This window comes from Uloborus diversus, chromosome 7 (genome assembly GCF_026930045.1).
Source record: "Uloborus diversus isolate 005 chromosome 7, Udiv.v.3.1, whole genome shotgun sequence".
Classification (NCBI taxonomy): domain Eukaryota; kingdom Metazoa; phylum Arthropoda; class Arachnida; order Araneae; family Uloboridae; genus Uloborus; species Uloborus diversus.
The window spans coordinates 51022086-51047596 of NC_072737.1; the positions used below are offsets into that span (position 1 = coordinate 51022086).

Consider the following 25511-nt stretch of genomic DNA (forward strand, 5'->3'; position numbering starts at 1 on the left):
CCTCCTTTCCACTCCTGCCAGAGTCATTCGAGATCCCCCCTGTTCTTCTCATTTTCGAACACATCAAACGGCCCGAAAGGCAAGTGGCAATGATTTCGAAAGCTTCTGCTTCACTTGTGTGTTTTTTCTTCACCAATTTCATTTCTTTTTCTTCTGTGTTTTCATTCTTTACAAGAAGATTTTTAAAAAATGGCATGGTTGGGAACTGTGGGAAAATTTAAACGAAAAGTAAAAAGAAGCTTCACTCTTTGAAGATTAAGATAAAAATAGGTCACATAAAAATCAATACAAGCAAGAAAAAGATCATTGAAGTAGATTTTCGCCGTTGTGTGTGTTTTTTCTTTTTTAATTCTACGTTCAATTTGAAGAGTTGGAGTCGTTCTTTAAGTGCAGGGCTCGATCAAGCCTTAGTGGGACCCTGGGCCTAGAGTTCATGCGATCCCATCCCTCATTAGTGGTATGAACAAAACTAAAAGCTCTCCAGACGTTTTTTCTGATTTAAATGCAGAATTTACTTATTTGTACAAATAACAATATTAATGCGCACAAATTTTTGTCATGCAAGTAGGGGAATGTGGGGCAAAGTAAAATAGCGGGGCAAAGTGAAATGGTGAAATATTTACTCCGCTTTTGGTGCCACTTACCTAGAAATATTTTAACCACGTACTAACATATGTAGTCTATTCCAGTCAAAAAAAAAAAAAAAACTCTGAAAATCAAAGAATATGGTAATACAAGCAATTTTCAAAAATTGGTACTCAAACTGTAAGATTTTGTTGTAAGTCAAAAATTATTTTGATATTATCAAATGATAAAGTTCTTGTTGTTAACAATTTAAATATTAATTGGGTCCTTCTAATATTCGGTGCAGTATTTATTTAGTAAATATTTAGTTTATTTGTATTTTTAATATTTTTCACGATTAGTCAAGAGCATGCGGTGCAAAATGAATGGGGCAAAGTGAAATAGTTCATTTCGTTTACTCATTCAATCATTTACAAAATCACTTACGTATTTATTTATAAACTTATTTATTTACATTCCTTCATTTCATAATTCACCTATTAATTCATGCTTTCACTTATTTTCTTACTCATTCAAATTTTTTCACTCATTTATTTCTTCTCACGTATTGATTAATAAATTAATTAATTTATTAGTTTATTGCTTCATTATCTTTTCATTTATTAAATTATCCTTTTATTTGCTTATTATTTCATTCAAAAATAGTTTTCACAATCGAATAGAAAATATTTCAGTCGAAAAATATTTAATTTTTCACTTAGCCCCATAAAAAAATTTAAAATTTCCACTTTTTTTTTCAAGGCACAATTTTACTGCCAAAAATTAAAAAGAATGTTTCAATGTAAGTTTTATTATAAAATACAATGTTCTTTCTTTATATGCTGTAATTTTCAAACAAAATTTCCCATTTGTTCATTTTGAAAAAGCTCTGTCATCTTAACCATTTCACTTTGCTCCACATTCCCCTACTATACTGAATGTTTAGTTTAAATCCCAAATAATTCCCAATTATATAAAAATGAACACAATTTTCAACTCATTAGTAGTATGAAAAAAACTAAAAGCGCTCCAAACGTTTTTTCTTATTTAAATGCAGAATTTACTTATTTGTACAAATTACAATAAAAATGCAAACACATTTTGTCATGCAAATACTATGCTGAATGTTTAATTTAAATCCCAAATAATTCCCAATTACGTAACAATGAACACAATTTTCGTTGAAGAGGAACTTCCCCACTTCTTTTTATTCACATTTTCCATTAATCAACTTAATTTTAGGAGAGAATGGAATTGATCATAATCAACAGACACAAACTAATTTATTTTCTACACACTGACACAGTTTACATGATGGGCAGTCAATTTGACCTTTCTCCCGAATAGCAGTCAAACATTATACCATAAAATGTTATCCCGCTATTCGGTCAGGAGATTTGTCAGTCATCCCTTGACGACTGCCTATAGCCATATGATCTCAGGCGCTCTTATGCATCTGCGCAGTAGCCAATCGCGCCTTATTACTCAATTATGGAGATTCCAGTTATAAATTATGGGATCCCTGTCAAGCGTTAGGTAATATAACGCGTGGAGAGTTGATTTCATACAATTTTGAACAAATCGTAACGACTGTGAACGCCAATGAACAATGTGTGAACAATGATCACTAATGAATTATCTCATCAAATATCAGTCACTTGACCATTTTTTTCCCTCGCAATTCCAAAAGGGAAATTTCTCTCCCAAGGTATACCTAAACTTTCTTGAGGGTAGAGAGGTATACCTTTTTTTTCTTTTGAGAGCAGTATTATATGGAAGCGTGCAAGCAGGGGCGCCCCGAACTTAAATTTTTTGAGGGCGGAAATTCTCAATTTGCTGAATGGAACTCCAAATTTTTGCTGAATGATGATAATTTTGTCGAATGGAACTCCAAATATCGCCAAATGATGATAATTTTGTCGAATGGAACTCCAAATGTTAACAAATGATGATAATTTTTCTGAACGGAACTCCAAATTTCGCCGTATGAAGATGATTTGTCGAATGGAACTCCAAATTTCGCCGAATGATGATCATTTTGCAGAATCGTCAGAGAAAAGATGCCGAATAAGGTAATTTTTAGCTCTCATCGGGGCGTCCCTGCATACAAGGAATAAAATATTGTGCTTACCTGTTGTCAAAGGCATGGATGCCAGATACCGGCTGTGATAGGCTAACGTGGAGGCATCTGAGCCCGGCGGGCGGCAGAGATCCCCGTAGGGCGGTCTCAGCTGCTGAGAGTTAGGGTGGCCAGTGGCCGAATTGTCCATGGTCGCGTAGCCGTTGCTGTTCGCTAGTAGCCGAGCGTGGTCCACCGTCAGGTCGTGCCTGGTGTCCATCACCGAGTGAAAGAAAGTCCGTCAATCAATGAAGAACGATGGCCGGAGGAAGAGGTGATCTTCCACGAACTACGGTCCCGTCATCTTAGGGCGGTCCCTCCCCTGCCAGGAAGACATCACATAGCAAAGGATCCATCGCTCAGAAGCAAGTGGTACAGGGATTCCAATAGTATATACTCGAGTAGGGGTGGCGTTTCAGAACGGATTTTCAATCACAGAATAACAGTGGGTGTGGTAAACTTTAGATTCGTTAAATTACCTGAAAAACAAACAAGGGATTTTTATTAGCATCACTGTTATGAATTCTGCACATTGACACAACATTACTGCCAACAGTGATTCCACCATAGACCAAAAAGAACTAAAAACAGCAAGTAGGTAGAGTTATAGAGCCACTCGAGAAAACAGGCTGACTTATCCTACATTTCTGTAACAAGAGAGCATTTGATACAGCCCTAAGTATTTTAGAGTGCTTTATAAAAATCGGTCTGCTATTTCGTAAAAATAACTGATGAAAAGTTGCTTAAAACACCACTTTGAGAAAATCTAGCACAACTGATTTCTGAAATTCAATAATAGTTTATCGGCAAATGTTTCCAGTAAACAATGGAATTTTTCACACCTAAAGAAATATTCTCCTTTTATATAGACTAAAATAGTAAACAAATCAACCAAGGAACACATCTGAAACTTAGTTATCAGTTTTCTTCAATGCAGTTTTGGTACACGTACTGTAGTTCGGGAAAACCTAACCTGGCAGAATTGTGAAGTCTACGCAGATCCCAACCACAGCATTACGATGCTTCCAGGTTAGGTTTGCCCCAAATGTAGTTTTATCACGCTATCTCTTTTGAAACAAATTGTCGGATGAGTCAGCTCTTCTAATATAGTTGCCTAAAGTAGAGTCGGTGTTCATCACAGCACACAAGTAAGCCAAGGGAGAAGACATCAAAAACCACTCTACGTACGAAAAGTTTCAGAAATGGAATGTAAGGTCTCCGGTAACTCTTTTTTTCCCCTGTGGATAATCGGTCAAAGTTGAAAGGTTGTTGTCACGTGGTCAAGTATACTAGTTACCTGGCAAAAATTCCGCAGGAATAAGCTCCGTCTTCAACTTAAAGAACCCTATGAACTCCACAACCAAGAACATTGAACATATTCTTATAAATAACAAAGTATGTAGTGTGCTTAACTTTGAATAAAATCAATCAACTACTGTGACTATTGATTTATATTTTCGTAAAGCAAATGTTTGATTATTTTTCAAGCATTTAACTTTGAAAATGGTCTCAAATCACTTGACTGGTACAAAACGTAATAATTCGCATATTTTGCTATTTAAGAAGCTCGCAATGAAACATTAGAACTTTGAACGTTCACATTTAATTATACCACTAGCCAGTCTCTAGATTGTTCATGAACTTTTGCATGGAAAATAGGCGTATCATAATATCGCTTTTGCACATTTGACTTCACGACCTTTTCTATGAATTATACAGTTGATATTTTACAATTTTTTTCTTTGGAATATGTATTTTATTTATTTTGGCTAATACATTGCATATCTACCACAGCCAGTCATTCCACTGGCTGTAATAGAAAGAATGTATAAAATGTTAGTATGTTTAGAGTTAACGCACTAATACAACGTTACAAGATTGCTGAACTTAAACTTTTTTTCTTCCAAAAAAAAAAAAAAAACTCGCCTCCCATTCATTGCTTGAAAACACCCTGAAAATAGGGAACAAAAACAGAAAATTACTCTTTTTCGATTAATCGAAGTATTCTTATCATCTATTGGAGCTTGCCCTGAAAAACTATAGGAGAAACGAATATTATTCACTGTAAAACAGAAAATAATGCTCTATTCCAGTTAATCAAGCGTTCTTGTTAGCAAGTGAAGTTTTTCTTCACAAACTCCCTTTACTGTGTATGTGTCGGGGGGGGGGGGGGGCGCTTCTTTAATTAATTTAAAAAATCTTGCTATCTTAGATCAGTCTTTTTTGAGCAATCACATTGCTTATTGTTCTCACTTGACTGTTTTTGGCGTCCTATGATTTTATTTCCCCCCCCCGCCTCCTTCTGCAGCACCAGCGTCGACCGGCCCCTCCAGATGCTGCTCCTCTAGCGAAAACCGTCTGCAGGTAGCATCCATATGCTACACACACACGCATACATACACACACACATCTACACACATACACATACATACACACACACACTCATGCCTGCACACAGACACAAACACACACACATACCCACACAAGCACACACGCCTACATACACACACACTCGTGATTGCGAAAGACATAATTTGAATTCAAAATGTCAAAATTCAAATTATTATTATTTTTTTCACTATTTCAAGAAAAGAATAACCTTTTATGCGGAGGTCTTGTTCTCTTAATCTTAATGAAGTGTCTCTTTCAATAGTGCAAGAGTCGCACACGAGTAAAAGTATCGTTCGGCACAGCTGGCGATGTACAATGTAAAGAAATGCACCGTATATACGTTTCTCTTTTATACATTTTTACCATTCATATGTTTTTTAAATCGGTCATGGCAGAGTCCAATACATATTAACGTGTAGAGGAATGTGGGGCAAAGTGAAATAGCTAAGATGACTGAGCTTTTTCAAAAAGTATAAATTGGAAATTTCTTTTGGAAAATAGAGTACACAAAGAAAGAACATTGTATTTTATAATAAAACTTGCATTGAAACAGTATTTTTTATTTTTGGCAGTAAATCTGTGCTTTGAAAGAAAGATGGAAAATGTTCACTAATTTTTTTAATGAGGCAAAGTGAAAAATAAGATTTTACTAATAAAAAAATTTCTACTAGATAATAAAAAAATTTTTTTTGATCAAATGAATCGGTAAATAAAAGGTTTAATGAAAAAATGAAATTATAATAAAACAATAAACAAATGACTATTGAATCATTCGAATTAAATTAATTAATATATGAAGAAAAATAAATGAGTGTGAGCGAAAGAAATAGACAATAAGTGAATGACTGAATAAATAATGGAATTACTAAAGGAGTGTAATGAATTAGTTAATGAACGAATACTTAAGTGATTTTGTTAATGATTGAATAAGTAAACGAAACAAGCTACTTCGCTTCGCCCTGCTTGTACTTGACTAACTGCACAAAATATTTAAAACACAAATAAACATAATATTAACTAAATAAATACTCTACCGTACATTAGAAGGTCTCAATGAATACTTAAAATGTTAAAAACAAGGACTTCATCATTTTATTATACCAATCATAATTTTCGACTTACAACAAATATTATAATAAGGGTATCAATTTTTGAAAATTGCTTGTATTATCATATGCTTTAATCCTCGGCAGTAAGTTTTTCCTGACTGGAATAGTCTATTCCAGTCAGATAAATGTGCTATTGCATAGTTAAACTGCTACAAGACAGGTAGAACCAGGGTTCGAAAATATCATGATATTTTCGAAAATATCCGATATTTTGATATATATCGGATATTTTGATATATATCCGATATTTTCAATCAGTACAAACTAAAGTCCTCAAAACAGTAAATGCACTCTTTATTTTCTTGTATTATTATTAAAACGATATGTAACATTAAAGTTAAGGTTTCTTTCATTATTAATACCTAATAGTATCTCATTTTTCATTTTTATCAATTTTAATGAAGTTAATTCAGCATTAGCTGTTTTACTCATTTCTCTTCTGTTAGCAACTTTTACACAGTTATGTGATTAATCGATGCACCAGTCATAAGACATTTCATTTTTTTTTTTTTTTTGGACCAACGTTTAACATTTAATCAAGCACTTTTAATCTGAATAAAAATTGTTACATTGCTAATAATTTAATGAATATAAAATAATAAAGGAATATTACATTAATAATGTATTAACACATAATAAAAATAAAGCACACAACTTTTTGGTTATTTTAAATAATAAATGAACAATTTTACTATGAAAAAAAAGTTTATAATGAAAATACTGTAGTTGAAAAAATAAATATCGAAAATATCAAAATATTGGATATATATCGAGTGATATATATCGGCAAACCCTGGGTAGAACTAAAAGTTCTAATAACGTAAAAATTTCACCATTTCACTTTGCCCCACATTCCCCTACCTATTATACGATTTTTCATTAAGTTTTTTTTTCATGCAGTCTTTTAAAAAACGTATAAACGTTGCTCCACCGTAGCTCATACGAGAATTAGTTAATAAGAAACGCATTCATACGTTACCATTTTTCTTTGTTTTGAAAACAATCTCTCAGAAAAGAATAACGAAATCAGAAACAAAAAAAGTGATGATCCGTAAAAACCACTATCGCATAAAGTGACGAGTAAAAGCAACTACTTATTCGCCTATTTCAATTAAAATCGTGTAAGGTTCCGGATATTTTTAAAATCCTGACAGGCGGCTATTCCATCGCAGAAAGTTTGATTTATCTGAGGTAGACCTCACACTTAGCTTACACAGCGAGATAGCAATTTTCCCAGTTTCAATTTTTTCCTGCAAGGGTAATAAATAATTGTAGTAGTTAAGAAAAATGACTCCCAAGTTTGAAATAAATGCACATGGCAACAGACAAATGGATTACTTCAATTTGCTCGAAGTTTACAAACATCGCTTTCCGAAAACCGAACTGACCTCACAGCAAGGAATTGTTCTTTTCTCTGCTGGAAATAGATAAATGGCACCGGAAGTAATGAATATTTCAGTCACCCCCACTGTCTCGTGGCGGAACGAATTCTCCAGGTCAAAAATTTTACCTAAGAAAGATTATTTTGTTCTTTTCTTCCAGTGACAGGAATGTTGACTTCTTGTTATTTAAAGGCACGTCTTTTGCAATCAGTTTCTGAAAAACTTTCCGAGAAATCGATTCTGAAATTTAATATATTTCTTCCAAAAAAAGTTGATCAATGATACAGTTGTTTTTAACTGAATTATTTTCACATGGAAATGAGGAAGCAATTTTCAAAAAGCAAAAATAAAGCTAAGTGTGGTACCTATTGCATTCAACAAACCAAAACATTTGTGATATAAAAATCGTATAGGATATATATTTTTTATTTTCGAGTTAGAAACTGGATGAAGTAGTTAATTTAACAGTTGTTTTATGTGCTGGTAATTATTCCATGACGTATTGCTAAACACATTGGTAGTTAGTAAATGTAGTATTATTTAAATAACGATAACTAGTCCATTCTGAATACGCCTCAACAACTAATAGGTTCAGCGCCTTTACACTTCTCAATAACTAATCGTTTTAGAAACAATTTACGCAAATATGACCGAATTTGTATTACTTTACGTCGATTTAGTAAGATTTTACACCAGGATAATCACTGATATGGAATTACGTCTCCCAGTACCAACATGTATGTCCATAAGTAGTTGATTTAAAATCGTTTAGCGTCAATTTTAGAGCTAAACAAAATTATAGGGGAGTAAAATGACGCCCCACCGACAGGAAATTATAAAAGACAATAAATATTTAACTTGAAACAAGTTGGAAAAAAAAAAAAAAAATCCCTCCACTTCAGTACTAAGTACAGCAGAGCAAAGAAGGAGGTTGTTTTTCTTGCAGTGACACTACACTAGCAAAGAAACAACTTTTACAGAGTTCACTCTTGTAGAGAGCTCGCTTGCAAGGGGTTTAGGACTGAGTTTCTCAACCTTATTTTGACCCGCGGACCGGCAGAAGCATTTTTTTTCCTTTCGTACTTTTTTATTCATTTTTTTCTTAGCAAAAAGGAGGGGAAAAAATGCAATTGCAGGCAGTTAAAACGATGTGAACTTTGATGTTTCGTTTAGAAATTCACAGATATGAAAAAGATGAAAATTTTCGACTCGGAACCGCTAAACGCTTGCGAAAGACTGAAGCTTTTTTTTTTTTTACTAAGCAATAATTATATTATATAAATGAATCAATCAATATATTATCAAAACTCAACTTAGTGTGAACGATCTGTTACAAAAAAGGTTTGAATGCTAAGAATAATATATGTAACTATTGTAATAATATACATAAATAATAGACATTGCTGAAAAATCATAGAAAACTACGAAAATTAATCAAAAAGTACACAAAAAAATGTCTTTTAGGATATTATTATTATTACTTTTGGAGAAGGGGGGAAATTTTATTAACATGGACAAGCAAAAATCTCTGAGGGCAGGTCAAATTTTTCAGCGGACCGGTACCGGACCATCCGTTGAGAATCTCTGGTTTAGGTATGGGGGGGGGGGACTTAGGGGTAAAAAGAACTTTCAATCTCGATGAAAGAATGTGTTTCGCTTATTAACTATATTTCCCGAATTTTCGTTTCTCTGGATCGCCTTTGGTCCCAGTTAGTCCCGATAACCGAGACTGTATTGTACTTCGTACGTATATTTGTCACGGTCAGTACTCTTGCGTTAAATTGTAAACAGACGTTTATTAAAGAGTTAATTTAGCGAAATTTGGAAGAGCTAGTTATTGTTTCGACGGCGCACTATTACTTATGTGCATGATTTAACCGTGGCTAAGCAAATGAAGGCCCTTTAACAGTATTTTACTATAACTGAATTGGATAATTGTTGGGCGTAAGCAGAGTACCAAAATGTTTAGTCGAGTACGGAAAATACGCTTCAAGTTACCACTCCAACTTTAAGATAAATTTGAAAAAATGTAGATTTAAACGTTTTTACCGTTTTTTTTTTTTTTTCCTTCTCTAAATTTAAGCATTTGTATAATCATTATTTTTTGTGAAAAAAACATTCATGAAATTTACTTTTTCGTGGGAAAAGAGCATCAATTCATAAACAGAGTGAATACAAATGGTGAAAGTTTTAGAAAATCTTACACATTTTCGGTACTGCATACATTACAACAAGTGATAAATGTATGTAACTAAAAATACACCAAAGGTTTTTTTTTTTTTCGCTTTAAAATGTTCGATGTGTGAGCCTTTTATTCCAGGAGAAACGTCTAATCCATAATCCAGTAAGTTCCACACGTAGTGTGATTTTTTATAAGGTTACGTCAAAGACACTGATTAACAAACCCCGATGCCAAAGACACTATAAAAACTCCAAGAACAAATTTGTGCAGATTTAAATCAAGTGATTTTTTTTTAAAACAAAATCATCGATTAAAATCAGCTTTTATTTTTTATAAATTAATTTTTCATTTTTAGAATGTGTTGCTATAAGTTTAACTACACTGCATTATACAAGCAGTATGTCACCTGGCAAAACTACACTAATCTCTCTTTTCGTGTGTGTAACAGATTTTCAGACTCTTGCAATATTGCTTTTACTCCAAAATTACAGTTCAGAACAAAATTAATTGTTCAACGTATTATTTTACACTAAAAATGTACATCATGATGGAAACCTTATCATTAAACAAAGCATAAAACAAAGTCACATCTTATCTAAAAATTATAACGTCTTTATAAATCTTAAAATTTTATTAAATATTTAGAGAACTTATCCAAATTTTAAGAGTAAGCTGAATGGATATTCATCCATTGTATGAAATATTATGTTTATAAATGTAAAGTAATTAATATCTACAAATTTTGGAAGATTTTAAAGAAATCATAAAATCCTGATTTAAATTAAAAAAATCCGATTTAAATAAAAAAAATCCCAACTTCTATTATTTAAAAAAAAATAAAAATAAAAAAAAAATAATAATCCTGATTGACAGTGTGATACTCTAAAATGAGTGGAATGAACTGAATTTCAGATTGGATATTGTCGTGAAAGGTCCAACATTTGAACATTTGAAATTGGACATTTTGTGCTCCTCATACAGTACATTTGTATAATTGAGCTTTATTGAAAAAAAAAAAAAAAAAACTCGGTACATTTCACTTTTCATTCATGTATCACTTATCGTAATATCTAATATGTGCAGTAGTTTCAAAAATAAGATTTTTAATGAAATCGGGTTCGTTAGTATTTGTGCTCATTCTGTATTATACTATGAGTACAACATAAAATCAGCACTACGAAGGATAAATAGAATGATTGAGGGTTTTGGAAATGAATCGACGGAAGGACATTTAGCATACATAAAAAAAATGCAGTAAGAGCGATATATTTCTCTACGACATGAAAATCGGACAGCTTATTCGTAGGAGGTCCAAGTATGTGACGAAATCAAATCAACACAGCTCCAGCTTGCGTACATTCTCAAATTTAGTCCTGTTATTGTTAACGTCACCATTTGACGAAACCGGGCACATGAAAATTTCTGCATAAGAAAACCTAAAGAACAAATAAATGGGATCGAACAACATCACCCTAATTCATCACCAGTAGGACAAAAAGAACGTTGACCGGCCTAGAAGTCAACGACCTTTCAAAATTTGCATAAAAAGAGAAAAACGAGAGAAGGCGTCGACAGCGTTGTTGCAGCATCAAGTGACTGAACAAAAGATTGCATTACGGACGTAACGACTGACGAGGCATCTTTATGGGGCACAGTTTACGCAGATGGAGGCAAGGCAAACAGAGGGTGCGTTCCGGGGTAAACAGATTTTGATTGTGAAAAGCAGCAGACGACACCTACGCAAGATGGCTGACATAAATCATGGATTGCTAAAATGGAGACCACCTCCGCTTCGTAATGAATGATTTTGTAAGCGTGCAGAACAATAAAACGTTTTCGTGTGTTTACATAATATTGTTACGTTATAAGCAGTGCTTAATGTGCAGAAGATATGCAAAGAGTCCTATAATCTGTTAAATGCAGGGTTGGCTTTCTGCCGGCAGAAACTGGTTTCTGCCCTGCCGGTGGCAAAAACTGGTTATAACCGGTAAAAACCGGCAGAAACTGGCAAAAATTAAAAAGCATCTTTATTAATTCAAGCAATTACAAAATGATATTTGTTTAAGTAAACTAAAAAATGTAATTCCATTTCATCATTGTAAAAAATAAAAGTAATTGCCTTTGATTTAGTTTGATCAGAAAGAGAACTGTTTAACTGCAGATGTTCGTAACAATTGTATTAATCTAAAGGATGAGAATCTTAAGGGCACTTAAGAAAAAGAAGTGACATACAGATTTAAACAGGCAGTTACTGGTTGTCATTTGCTAGCTTATACGCGTCATCTAAAATCCTTGGGATTAAAATTATCATGTGCTCAAGAAGAAAATGCCAGAATTTTATTTGCCAATCCTCGATTTTATACCTAATATCACAGCTTTACAAAACAAATTGACCCTATTTCCCAAAACTTATTTTTCCAGTCAAATTTTAAAACCACCCCAGTTACTACATAGTGGACCAGTTTAAAAAATATATACAATTAATGAAAGTTTCATGAATCTTTGCTGGATCCTTGATGGCTTTGCCATCTAGTTCTTCTGTTGCGAGAGTATTCTGTTATTTGTCCTCTATTCATATTAAATTAAGAAATCATTTATATTTTCAATCCACCTTTTCTTAGAGACAGCTGCAGAGTGCAAAAAATATAATGTTTGATTTTTAATGATATTGTAATTAAACTGTGCTTTGGCTAACATTTCATTATTTTCCCATGCTAAATTCTTATTGGGTATCAAAGATTTCTTTTATGTCATTTTTTGAGTTTTTGCCAGTTTCTGCCACAAATGTGGCAGAAAGGGGTTTTTGCCATGCCGGTTTTAACCGGTTTCTACCAGTGGTTTTAACCACCTCGGCAGAAACTTGCCAACCCTGGTTAAATGTATTTTCATGCGCAGATAGTCGTGCCCCGTCTAATACTGAAAAAAAAAGACTTTTTTTTGCGAGGTTTTAGTTTTTGCGAACACATCGAAACCGCAAAAATTTAATCGTCGCGAAATAATATTTAATCAACTTTCTGTTCTGTTCGTAAAACATTCGCGAAATTTTCAGCTTGCAAAATCACCGATATCTTCGTTTTCGCGAAAATTATACCCCGCAAAAATAAGTGCTTTCACAGTACATAAAAATTTTCATTAAATTGGAAAAAAAAAAAAAAAAAAAAAAAAAAAAAAAAAAAAATTGAAAAGTATAGGTGCTAGGTTCTCAAGAACTCGCATGTAAGTTAAGCACTAATTATAATGCGATATAGCATTAAAAATTAAAAAAACAATAACAACTAAAATAAATAGGATGAACAGATAAAACAAAGAAAGAAACTTTTTTTTTAGAATAGCGTGTTGACAGTTTCCCACCATCTCGCAAAAAAATAGATAGAACTAGACATAAGAAAGCAAAAAAAACCGCCTGAGCTTAAATATCGTTACCTATTTTTAAAAATAAAAGATAAATAATGATGCTTCATAAAATACATTTTTAAAAATAGTCTGCGTTGATGCAAAACATATAATTATACAAAATATCGTTCTGACAAGTGTATAAGGTAAAGAAAGATGTATCAAGTGTTTCACAAAAATTTCTTTAAAAATTTTAAACATTGATCTCGAAAATGAAGGATGAATATATTTCGATAACATTTGTTGTCAATCTTCGTCCTTAGAGTACTTTACATGCGTGGAAACGAATCATGAAAAACGTTAAAGTTGTTGGAAAAACAAAAAACACATTGAAGGCAATTTTTTAAATAATTTGTAGTGCGTTTGCGTGTGTTGAGTCCTCACCACCTCATATCCCGCAATAAAAAAAAATCCGATTCTGTTCATTTAGAATCCGATTACAAATTCTGTATTCGAAACATGTGCTTGACAATACTTAGAATTCATCACACAAAACTTAAATGCGCATTATTTTATATTTTCTCCTAATAAAAAGGCTGCAAACACACCAAAAAACAAAGGGACCAACTTCCGAACACACATTACGAAGTAAATACACAGAATAACTACAATCAAAGCCAGATCTTTCCAAATCCCGAGTTTCCGCTATTCCATTACACACATCCACAGACATCCAAGTGATTAAAACCGCAAATTAACGGGATCATTAAATCAGAAACGACCACGCATGCGCGGACAAGAACAAAGAAGCCCCGTTATCCACGGGATAGTCTGCAAAAAGAATCAAGGTAAACAACCAAACTGATTCACCTTCGACAAGGTAACTGACGCCATCCTCACTAATATGAAACAAAGGCTCAGTTTTTGATGTAATTTTGCCATTTTTTCCCCCTCTCGTTTAATGTCTGATGGTTCGATAAATTTTGAAACGGAAGTTCTTTGTGCGTTGGTACACGAATCCCTTCTCATTTGAGGATAAAAAGGTCCTAATTACGGGTAATGACGTAATCAAGCACTCGGGTGTAGCGGTGCTGTGTTTCGAACTGTGCTTATGAAGTGTAAACAGGCAGTGGAAATAGAAAAATCAAAGCGGAAGGGGAAAAAAAGATCAGAAATCGAAAACAAGACATGTTGCATCCTTTGTGGAAGATACGCTGCATCTTCCCTTTTTTGGAAACAATTCACTATAACTAGCTGAAAAGTGGCGGCAATCCAGGACCCATTTCCAGTTTTAACTAAAAATAGAGCTTTTAGAACTCATAACCTGTTCTTGTTTGAAACTTTTTTTTTTTTTTGCTAAGAACGTTTTAGAGAAACCCGAAATGTTTCAGGTTCTACCATGCAGAGGAATAAGCTGTAATATAACCGCTATAAAAGAGCTGTTAAAAGTCAATTGGGTTAGTGATACCAGTAGGGAAATTTGATTGGCGGAGGTTTCTTTTCAACTTGAGTTGAAGGGCGTAATTGGTTGAATTATGCTTCTTAATTTCTTTCAAGTAAGAAAACTTTTTTTCTCAAGGCGAACTAAACGCCTCACCGAATCTTAACAAAATTAGAATCTTTCACTCCCCCCCCCCCTGTTCTTTCATTGAAAACCAGTTTTTGATAATAAAGACCAAAGGTTCTGGAGCGTTAAACACCCAAACCATCCCCCCTCGTAGCACCCTTTACTTCTAGACGGAAATGGAGTCATTTCCATAATTTTAAAAGTTTTTTTTTTTTTTTTCTGAAAGAGCATGCTTAAAAATATAGGATCTGACCAATTTTTAAATAATTTGTTTAAGTTTAATATTTTTAAAAAATTACTTAAATCGATGCGCTTTTATTGTTTATGTTTCTGCCAATGACATCACAAATAATGAAATGCCATTCAGTGTTGCCATTCACAGAACAAATATTTAATTCGCATCTTTACTCACGTGTATTGGCAACGATATGGTTGATAGCAAGCGTAGAGCGCAATTTTAATTCGCTTCTTGATTATCATAACGTGGAAAAGCGATAGAAAGATGCGCCAAAGAGCATCATTTGTGACGTCATTAGGACCACGCCTTGTTTAAAAAAACGGACATTTTAAAAAATTAATTAAAAAATAACTGTTAGGAAAATAAAAGTGTTTTTTTTGGGTCCATGTTTTTTTTTTTTTTTTTTTTTTTTTTTTTTGCGCTTATCTATCAATTTCAGTGACAAAAAGTACTACTTTTGACTGAAGGAAACAAGCCTTGAAGCACAAAGTGCAAAATATTGCTTAGGAATGCTTCGACATTACTGCTCGACATACTGCTTCGACTGCTGCTCGTGTTCCGAAGACAAAATTTCATCGTCTTGATATAAGGCACCGATGAAACCTCAAAACATATGTTTAAGCAATACCTGACAACTTTTCTCACACATTTAATTCTTTAAACCCTCTTTTTGCAAATAACCAATATCAAGGAAGAATTTAAAAGTTATCTGCACAGACAACTGCAAAATGACTGAGGGTTTTACAATCAGACTGATTAGACTACTGAACGAAGCCAGCTGAAACTAGTTTAATTAACTTTATTTTTATAAAAAATAATATATTTATTTGGGCGCCAGAACCAAGTTACATTTCTTTGAGAGAGAGAAACACAAATCTTTTTTCTCCTCCATTTTGTCGACACAATTTGTTTCATATTAACACCAGGAGCGTCCCAAAGGGAGATCACTGTGACCTTCTAAAAATTTCCTTATTAGGCCTATTTTGTCTGAAATTCGGCAAAATCTGGAGTTCTATTCGGCAAAAGTATCAACATTCGGCGAAATATGAAGTTATATTCGGCAAAATTATCAACATTCGGAGAATTTTGGAGTTACATTCGGCAAAATTATGATTCGGCGAAATGTGGAGTTTTATTCGTCAAAACTATCATCACTCCGTAAAATTTGGAGCTCCATTCGGAAAATTGAGATAGAGAATTCCCGCCCTCCCAAAAATGCAAGTTCGGCGCGCGGAAGCGCTCCTGGTTAACGCAGTACTTGTACAACTAGTATGCTGCTTAACCCAGCAAAACTGCTTCATCCACCGACAATGCAGCAGTTCTTAACTAATTTTTGTGTGAAAATGACTTCGATCGACGATAAACGATAATGCTTTGGTGTATTTCAAGACATAGTACGTTTTCGCTTGTTTGTATGGCGCTGTTTTGAGTAATAGAAACATAATCCTTAGCGGTGATTTTGTAAACGAATGATTTTTCGTTTTCGCTGTTTCTAAAGGGGGTTTAAAAAAAAAGTATGAGTGAAATTTCAGAATTTACTAGTTTCGACGAAATTCGCAACTCTAGCAAACTATAGGGAGCACTGCAGCCACCGTCTAATGGCGGATGAAAAAGGTAAAACAAACGCACGCAGTAGCGTAGAAAATGCTAATAAGCCTAGTAATTTTTGTTTGTATGCATGACTTTTTTGTTTCATTCTTTTTAAATCAATTTTTAAAGTCTTGTGGATATTCTGGCCCACGTAGAAAGAAATGAGAATTCAAGAAGCATTATTAAACATTAGAAATTAATACAAATTTCGTAGTTCGTAGTTGTAAGCGGCCATTTCCACGATGTTGAATTCGAAGTTTATCAATTCTCGATGGAACTACATTTTTATTGTGGCCATATGAACACTATAACTATTTCAAGTAACAAAACCTTTGTTTACCAGTGTTATCAAAAGAAGAAGATGATACTTTTTTGTTTTGTTTGGCTAGTGCTCATTGTTTTACATTTGTAGCTAAGTTATTTCTCAAATTGCCCAATCGGTTAATTATTTTTTTTTCCCATTTCGTACGTTTCTAATTTCCGAATTATGATTTAATTCTGTCATGCTATGCAAATCATCAATAAAATTCTCACGGTGGTAGTTTTCTTTTTAATTGATCTACCTAAACTTATCAAATTCTCCAATCTTTCTACCATTTTAATCCACACATGATAAAAAATAAAAATGGTTTATAACTGAAATACAAAATCTCACCAAGCGTTCTTAGCTCGCACAATACTAAAACTATAACCCTAAACATTTTTGGCGAAACTCTTCAGCTGATAATGTAAGCAATAAAGCGAAGTTGGCGCACTATTTTGGCGATGAAAATTCTCAGCGTTAAACATTTTTCATTTCGTTCTACGATAATATATTCAAGAAAATATTTTGCATAGTGTCCATTCCAACTAAATGCTGCAATAAAATAAGGTTAGTTAAATTACTTATTTTTGAACTAGGCAAGGATTATAGGCAAGGATACCCTAATTCTTCTGCTAATGTTATCAAATCCTTCTTTCGAGCTTAAGATTTAAAAAAAAAAAATGCATATTGTTACAAATTCACACAAAACAATAAAAATAAATTTACCTGGTATAACGTTATCCTCTTTCAAAAAAAAAAAAAAAAATGCATCGAACAGAAGATTATATTCGTTGATAATGCGAAGTTTGTTAATACCCAGAGTTTTCTTGCGTTTACGCTTTCGCCATTTACGAAAATCAACTCGCTTTTTAGAGGGAAATAATGCTAACTAACATTATTTCGAGACGCTCGAGAATACCATTACGGGACGAAGCAATTTCTGTTGCTGAAAGCAATCTAAGACACATCGAATGCGTCAGTAAATACTCATAACAAACTGCCTATGTTTACCTACAGACACACGTGGAAAGCAATGTTTTACATTTTTCTTCAATTTTGTAAATCACAGCAAGGTAGCGTATTCGAGCGCTGGATTTGCGAATTACTAAAATGCAGAATTTGTACAGCATAGTTCGTTTCGTCCCGTTCGATATGAAAAAACTGTATTACAACTACACAATTCAGTTTTTTTTTTTTTTTTTTTTTTTTTTTTTTTTTCCCCATAGTGTCGAGGAAAACTCAACGAACTAACGTTTTTCCACACTTTTTGGGGAATGTGAAGACTTATTACACGTTATGAATTTATTAAGACAAAAATATTTCTGTCTTTTTTGTCATTTTTTTGGAACAAAATTGTTCAACAAAAGTTAAATTCTATTTTTTCCAGATTTGCAATAATTTAGTTGTAGTACGCAGCCGACGACATGGAACGCTTGTGAACAATTAAACGCACTCGAATAGAAATAAATTTATCGAGACAAAATGCATTCTGTGCTAACATATTTTTATTTTTCAAGCTGGCGGGGGGGGGGGGGGGGAGCCATTCAAAGATAGTCTTACATCTTGTCGTTATACTGACTTTTTTTCTAAGCTAACATAAATACGTACTGTTATTAAAGTCACATTTACATTTCAAACATCTTCAAGGTGTATTTCGAAAATCGAATTAGGGAATCGCACAAGCAGCATAAAAACATAATTGCACTAATAGAAAAAGAAAGTTCCATTTCAAATTCTTATCATCCTCTGTGATTTCTTTTTGTTTTAGAATGTTCGAAATTTACATTCCTTTCAATTGCTTCATATTTGCTCTAATTGCACGTTCCACCAGCATGTAAAAATGCATTATTAAAAGAATAAAAAAACCAGGGAAAATAACCGAAAGATACGAGTACACGCAGCTGCCATTTTTAACTTCGAACCTCTAGATAGAATATTCCGCTTTTTAAATTAATTTTATGACATACCAGCGTATTAAAAATAAAATGGCAATTCAAACACATTCGATAAGTTTGTACTTTCTTTAAACATTCGATATTCGTCTTCTTTCAAAATTCACAGCTTAAAAATTTAACGGAATTATTTTTTAATGACTCTTGTTCAATGAAGGTAATTTAAAGCATAATTTTAAAACACCAGTAATGAGATATTTGCTAAAAGTTCTTTGTTTCAATAGATGCAATTAATATCTATGCATGTTAAATATAACAAAAGGTATTTCTTCCCCCTAAAAGTTTCTCTTTTTTTTTCGGTAATTTGAGAAAATGTGGTAAAATATTTATTTAAATAAAATAAGATTTTCGTCGGTCAGGATAATTTGCATTTTGTTTTTAGATGCAAAAGCATAAGTACTCTTTTTAAAAATGAAGCAGTAAAAAATGGTAACTGTACTGACATATTTTTTTTTACATTCTAATGACACAAAGGAACAAAATAGAAACGTAGTACTCGAATGTACAGTCGAATTTACTTATAACGAGCACGGATTTAACGAACACTCGGATTTAGTGAGGAAATCAGAAATACTTGGTTGGTACAATGTTAAGTCTATGGGAGCATAACTCGCTTTTAACAAGCAAGCCTCGCTTAAAGCAGGGTTCGTGATTTTTTTTTTTTTAAATCAAAAAAGTCGGATTTTTTTCATTTAAATCGGATTTTTTTTAAATTTAAATTAGATTTTTTTTAAATTTAAACCAAAGTTTTTTTTTTTTTTTAAATCTTTAAAAAATTGTAGATATTAATTACTTTACATTTATAAACATAATATATTTCATAGAATAGATGAATCCATTCAATTTACGTTTAAAATTAAGATAAGTTATCTAACTATTCAATAATATTTTAAGATTTACAAATACGTTATAATGCTTAGAAAGATGTGATTTTGTTTTATGCTTTGCTTAAAGATAAGGTTTCCATTATCATGTATTAGTAGGGGAGATAGCGACAGTTTTTAATACATTATTTATATAAAGCCAGAATTTTTTTTAAATCTTAGATTAGTTTACGTAAAAAAAGAAAACGCGAGTCTACCAAAAAGTTATCGTTGCAATAATTAATAAAAAATTTTGCAATATGTTGCAAAAACTTGTGAAATTGTCTTATATATATAAGGCTGAAACTCGGTAATATTATTGATTACGTATAAACATAACGAAAAATATATGTCTACCGCGTCCGAAGCGTTGCCGTGCCGTGTCTACCACCCACGCAAGGTGCGAAAAAATCAGTCAATTTTGACTTAAATATATAAGCCTAAAAATGTTTTTAGTAACTGTTTACAATGTATAAAATATAAAAACAAAAGTCTACCAGTTGTATTATGTTGCAAAGGCATGATAGACGCCACGGAATGTCGACCTCGTACCTCGATGTACCGTTTATCGGGCCGTTAGTGCTCGCTCAAAAAAGTTTGCTTCTCGTCGCGAAATTTCAATAAATAAAGATGATTTATTTTTTAATAAATAGTTTAAACCCTGTTTTTATTAAAATTTTTAGTCTACCGTGACTAAGAGGTTGCTTAGTCTTTGGTAGACGTTGCTTAAAATATAAGGTAGTTTTAAAAGTATGATTATTTTATCTTTTCATTCTTTATAAATGAAAATTTTTCAATTATTATTATTTTTTTATGATTACAATTTTCTATCATATTTAAATTGATATTCATACTTTTGTTACATTATTCATATATATATATATATATATATATATATATATATATATATATTTAACTTCTTCAAAAATATTTTGAATCACCACCTTTTCAAATACATTTCGTAATTGGGGAAGTAAAGCTGTTTATTCATCTACTGCGAAGAAAGAAGAGGGGAGAGGGTAAGGACACGCCTATAATAACCTTGGGTCTGGGACCTGGGCCTGAGTAAGGCCCCTATAGTGGAGGAGTCGACGCATCCGCCATTTTGGAGCAAACTTGATCCAGTGCTTCGCGACGATAGCATTGCTGCTCATGTTTATATTTCTTTAGCATATGTTAAATTGGGTCAACAGATAATAGCCATCTGCAGAACTGAAAAATCTGCCTTACTGCATTTACTGGAAAATAACAGATTTTTTAAAAAATAATAAGCACTTTTCATAATGCACTCAAAAGGACAAAATAACTTTTCTGGGTCAGAAAGGACAATTTAAGAATTCCTGTAGTTTTCAAAAATTTCCAAGAAAATGACACCACAAACGAAATGTTTCACCATTATCTAGCTTTCAATCATAAATTTGAGTGTTAAAACACGCATTTTTTTTTTTTTCTTAATGGGAAAGTTTGGTTTAAAATGACTTGAGCGCACTTTTCTTCGTTTGTGAAATCTTTTTCTTCAAAGAATTAAAAACTACAGTAATACTTAAACTGTCATTTCTGACCCAGAAAAGTTATTTTGTCCTTTTGAGTGCATTATGAAAAGTGCTTATTATTATTATTACTTTTTTTAAAAAATCTGTTATTTTAAAGTTTTTCGTTTTCAAACAAAATTTTACTTTAGAATTTGATTTTTTAGCGTTAAGTTGTACTTTAAGGTTAAACAAATCATTTAATGAAATTCTGAAGTCTGTAAGTGGTCTAGTTGCTGAGTATACGCAAAAGAAGGGTTCACAACATATAAGTAACTTGGGATAAAGATCCTAATACGTCTTTTTACTTAGCCCCGTTATCGATTATTGGCATAGATGAATAGATGAGGATAAAAACCCTAAGAAAGCAACGACTGTGAATAAATTTCATTCTTGCTCCAGAGAGGACTTGATTCAAAATTTTCATTTTGATTACTATTAACATTACATTTGCAAGGCAAAAAAAATTTGTAACAATGGATTTTATATTTAAACATTTAATGAGGAAATTACATCAAATTTGCTATTTTCCATCCTAACCGAAATAATGATGTTATTTCAGAATTTTAAATTTTCATTCTTAAGTTGTACCTTAAGATTAAGCAAATCATTTTGTAAAATCCAGAAGTCTCTTAGTGATCTAGTTGCTGAAATATAAGCAAAAGCACGCCTCAGATTACTCCATGACAATCAGGCCAAGTGTAATAAAAGTGCTTAAAAAAACATCAATTCTGAACCACCAAAATTTCTCATCTATGATGGATTCTTTTTATTATCTAATGAAAGAAATTCCATCATCTTATGCTATAATATTGAGAAAATTATTAAGTATGTTCAGCAATATTCGTAGTAATTGCTTTCGACACGTACCCCGTCTCCTTCCATAAAAGATAACGAACATATCGTCGCCTCAGAGCAACAAATCTAATCCCAGAAGTAACACTACTGTTGTTCTGAGGCGACGATATATTAAACGGAACTCACAGAGGTCAAAAAATTCAGATAGAAGACTCTGCAACACGTCCCTCTGACTTTTTGAATCAATTAAAAAATATTACTTTTAAAGAAGATTTGCTAGAATATTTACTAAAAAACTGGGAACGAGATAACAAAGCGATTTATTTTGAAGATAAATTTGTGTATATTAACTACAAATAGTGTTATAGATTTGAAACCATCAACAGAAAAGTTGTAAAAATAGTAGATCATATTCAATCGTGCCCCAGACCGCGAAGAATCCAACACAAAAATGATTTACCATCTTTGTAATTTTTGAAGAGCTGCAGCCTCCATATGACGTCTACCTACAATGTTCAGATACTGATGTATTAGTTATAATATTGGCTAACATGAAGTTTTTGAATTCTTAAGTAAAGGTCTGGATGGAAGTTGTTGTTGGAAAATCATTAAGATGTATCAATGTCTCTGAACTTTACAAGAATTTAGGAGAAAACGTTTGTTCCGCCTTGGTTGCTTTACACGCAATGACTGGTTGCGATCAAAATCCGGCTTTTTTCCGAAAAGGAAAAGTCTGGATTTACGCTCTATTTACAAAGTCGGAAGAATACACAGGAGCGTTAACAAATTTGAGTAAGTATCAACCATAATCAGCCCAACGTAAAATGCATGTCGCAAATTCGAATACAACTCGAAATTTCGGAAGAGTTTGTGCGCCGAATGTACAGACAAAATAAAATGAAAAAAAAATTAATGATGCAAGAACCATTACGTTTTTAAAAGTTTATAAAAATTTTGAAAAAAAAGTAATTCTCGAAAACGTGAAGAGTTTTGATCCGTCATCTTTAACCCTATGTTAGTCTCAACTTCGTGAACATTTCCTCAGAACAGCTTGCATTTCGCAAATTTGGACAAATTCTCATTTAAAAAATCTGACAAGCTTATCACCTCTTGATTGTGGGTGGAAAGTTGATTACAACTGATAAGTTTTTAAAAGGTTTACTGAAAACAATTACCGCAAGCAATAAAAGATGTTACATTCGAAGCACAGCCTCCTGCCTCAGGTAATCATTTTTTTTTTCCAACCAGACTTGGCTTTTAATAAAAATTCTTTCTTTTTTTATCAATTGTTTTCTATTACAGATATTGATGATTTTACCGAGACAGCTAATGATAGTACTGACATTCACAGTGATGATGATTATTCAACTGACAATGATGCTATGAGCGTAAGACATTTTGAATATGAATTCAGCAACGAAAGCGAAAACGAAAATTATTTGGGCGAGTCAGACGTGAGCGGCGATGCACCTGATAAATAGTTCGTTTAAATAAAATTATGTTCCTTGCTACAGTTTTATAGGTTACTAGTGGTAACCGCACGGCTTTGCCCGTAATAAAAAAATTAAAAGGTCTTTTGGTTCGCCTGCATATTTACAAAGAATGTATGGTGAATTTTCTCGCCAATTGGCTTGTACCTATGTTACGGTTCCACGTTATGATAATTTCGTAATTCACTCGTCCATCTTATGATAATTTTGCTCTTAAAATTAGAATAGAAAAAGAATCACATCGAATTTTCAAAAAATCGCTTCGAGCTGCACACCTCCATGCTACAAACTAACTTTTTGCCAAATTTCATGAAAATCGGCCGAACGGTCTAGGCACTATGCGCGCCACAGAGATCCAGACATCCTACAGACATCCTCCGGACATCCAGACAGAGAGACTTTCAGCTTTATTATTAGAAAAGATTAATTAATATGTAAAGTACTGTTTATTTGATTATTTTTAATTATTTATTGTTATGTTTGATCGATGCAAAAAATTTTATTTCATAAGTACTTGACCATAAAAAATAAATAAATAAAAAGAGGCATAATTTAAAAGGTCAAGACATTATTAATGAAAAATAAACTTCACTATAATTTTGTACATAATTTTAATTTTAGCAAAATATTTTTTTTAATTTTGTTTAAATGTTAAAATTATTTTTTAATATGCTTAAATCATTCATACTTTTCCAACTACTTTATAATTTAAGCAACGTCTACCAAAGACTAAGCAACCTCTTAGTCACGGTAGACTAAAAATTTTAATAAAAACAGAATTTAAACTATTTATTAAAAAATAAATCAGCTTTATTTATTGAAATTTCGCGACGACAAGCAAACTTTTTTGAGCGAGCACTAACGGCCCGATAAACGGTACATCGAGGTACGAGGTCGGAATTCCGTGGCGTCTATCATGCCTTTGCAACATAACACAACTGGTAGACTTTTGTTTTTATATTTTATACATTATAAACAATTATTTAAAAAAAATTTAGGCTTATATATTTAAGTCAAAATTGACTGATTTTTTCGCACCTTGCGTGGGTGGTAGACACGGCACGGCAACGCTTCGGACGCGGTAGACATATATTTTTCGTTATGTTTATACGCAATCAATAATATTACCGAGTTTCAGCCTTATATATATAAGACAATTTCACAAGTTTTTGCAACATGTTGCAAAATTTTTTATTAATTATTGCAACGATAACTTTTTGGTAGACTCGCGTTTTCTTCTTTTAAGTAAACTAATCTAATATTAAAAAAAATTCTGGCCTTATATATATTGTCGTAAAATTTCGGTCGCTATCTCCCCTACTATATGTTTTTAGTGTAAAATAATATGTTGAACAATTACTTTTCTGAACTATATTTAGTCATGGTGTACTAGAAAAAGTCCAAATTATTTTTTGTTCTAAACTAAAATTTTGGAGTAAAAGCAATATAAAGAGAAAATCTGTAACACACACAGAAAGAGGGATCTATGTAGTTTAGCCTGAAGTTAAGATAGTATAATGCAGTGTAGTTAAATTTAGAGCAATACATTTTAATTTATAAAAGTAAAATCAACAGATTTTAATTTCATGATTTTGTTTTAAAAAAAATTAGTTAATTCAAATGAATGATTTGTTTTTAAAAATCACTTGATTTAAATCATGATTTTAATCACGATTTAAATCAAGCTGATTTAAATCAACGAACCCTGGCTTGAAGCAAGAAATATTTTTGAGATTCATAAAATTTCTATTGACTTTCAGCTCAGGTTAGCCTTTTTTGGTAAAATTTAATTAACATTCCAAAGTTAGTGAAAAATCAGAAATCCTGAGAACAAGCGATGACAACACCTTTCTTTTTAATTTGTGGGGTAAAGAAACATTTAAAAATTGCTTCAGTTTCAAACTATTGCTATTGGAAAAAAAATGTGAGAGTTAATACCAAGAAAATATTGTTGTTAAAGCTAATTTTAGTATTAAGTTCTTTTTTATTTTTTATAAAATGTTAAGGATGTTGGGAGTGGCATGTGTCGTAAAATACAGGTTTATAAAAACAAACTTCAACAGCATTTTCTTTCTTTTCTTTTGGCTTGGTTTGGCTAAG

General features: G+C 32.4%; 1 protein-coding gene across 1 annotated transcript in view; it reads right to left on the reverse strand.

Annotated features, from left to right (window-relative positions):
* Positions 1 to 25511, reverse strand: part of LOC129227065 (uncharacterized) — a 252824-nt gene that overhangs the window by 76290 nt on the left and 151023 nt on the right. The window contains exon 2 of the mRNA XM_054861710.1: positions 2696 to 3162. Coding sequence (XP_054717685.1) covers positions 2696 to 2903 — 208 coding nt within the window. The 5' untranslated portion in view covers positions 2904 to 3162. The remainder of the gene's footprint in view (positions 1 to 2695; positions 3163 to 25511) is intronic.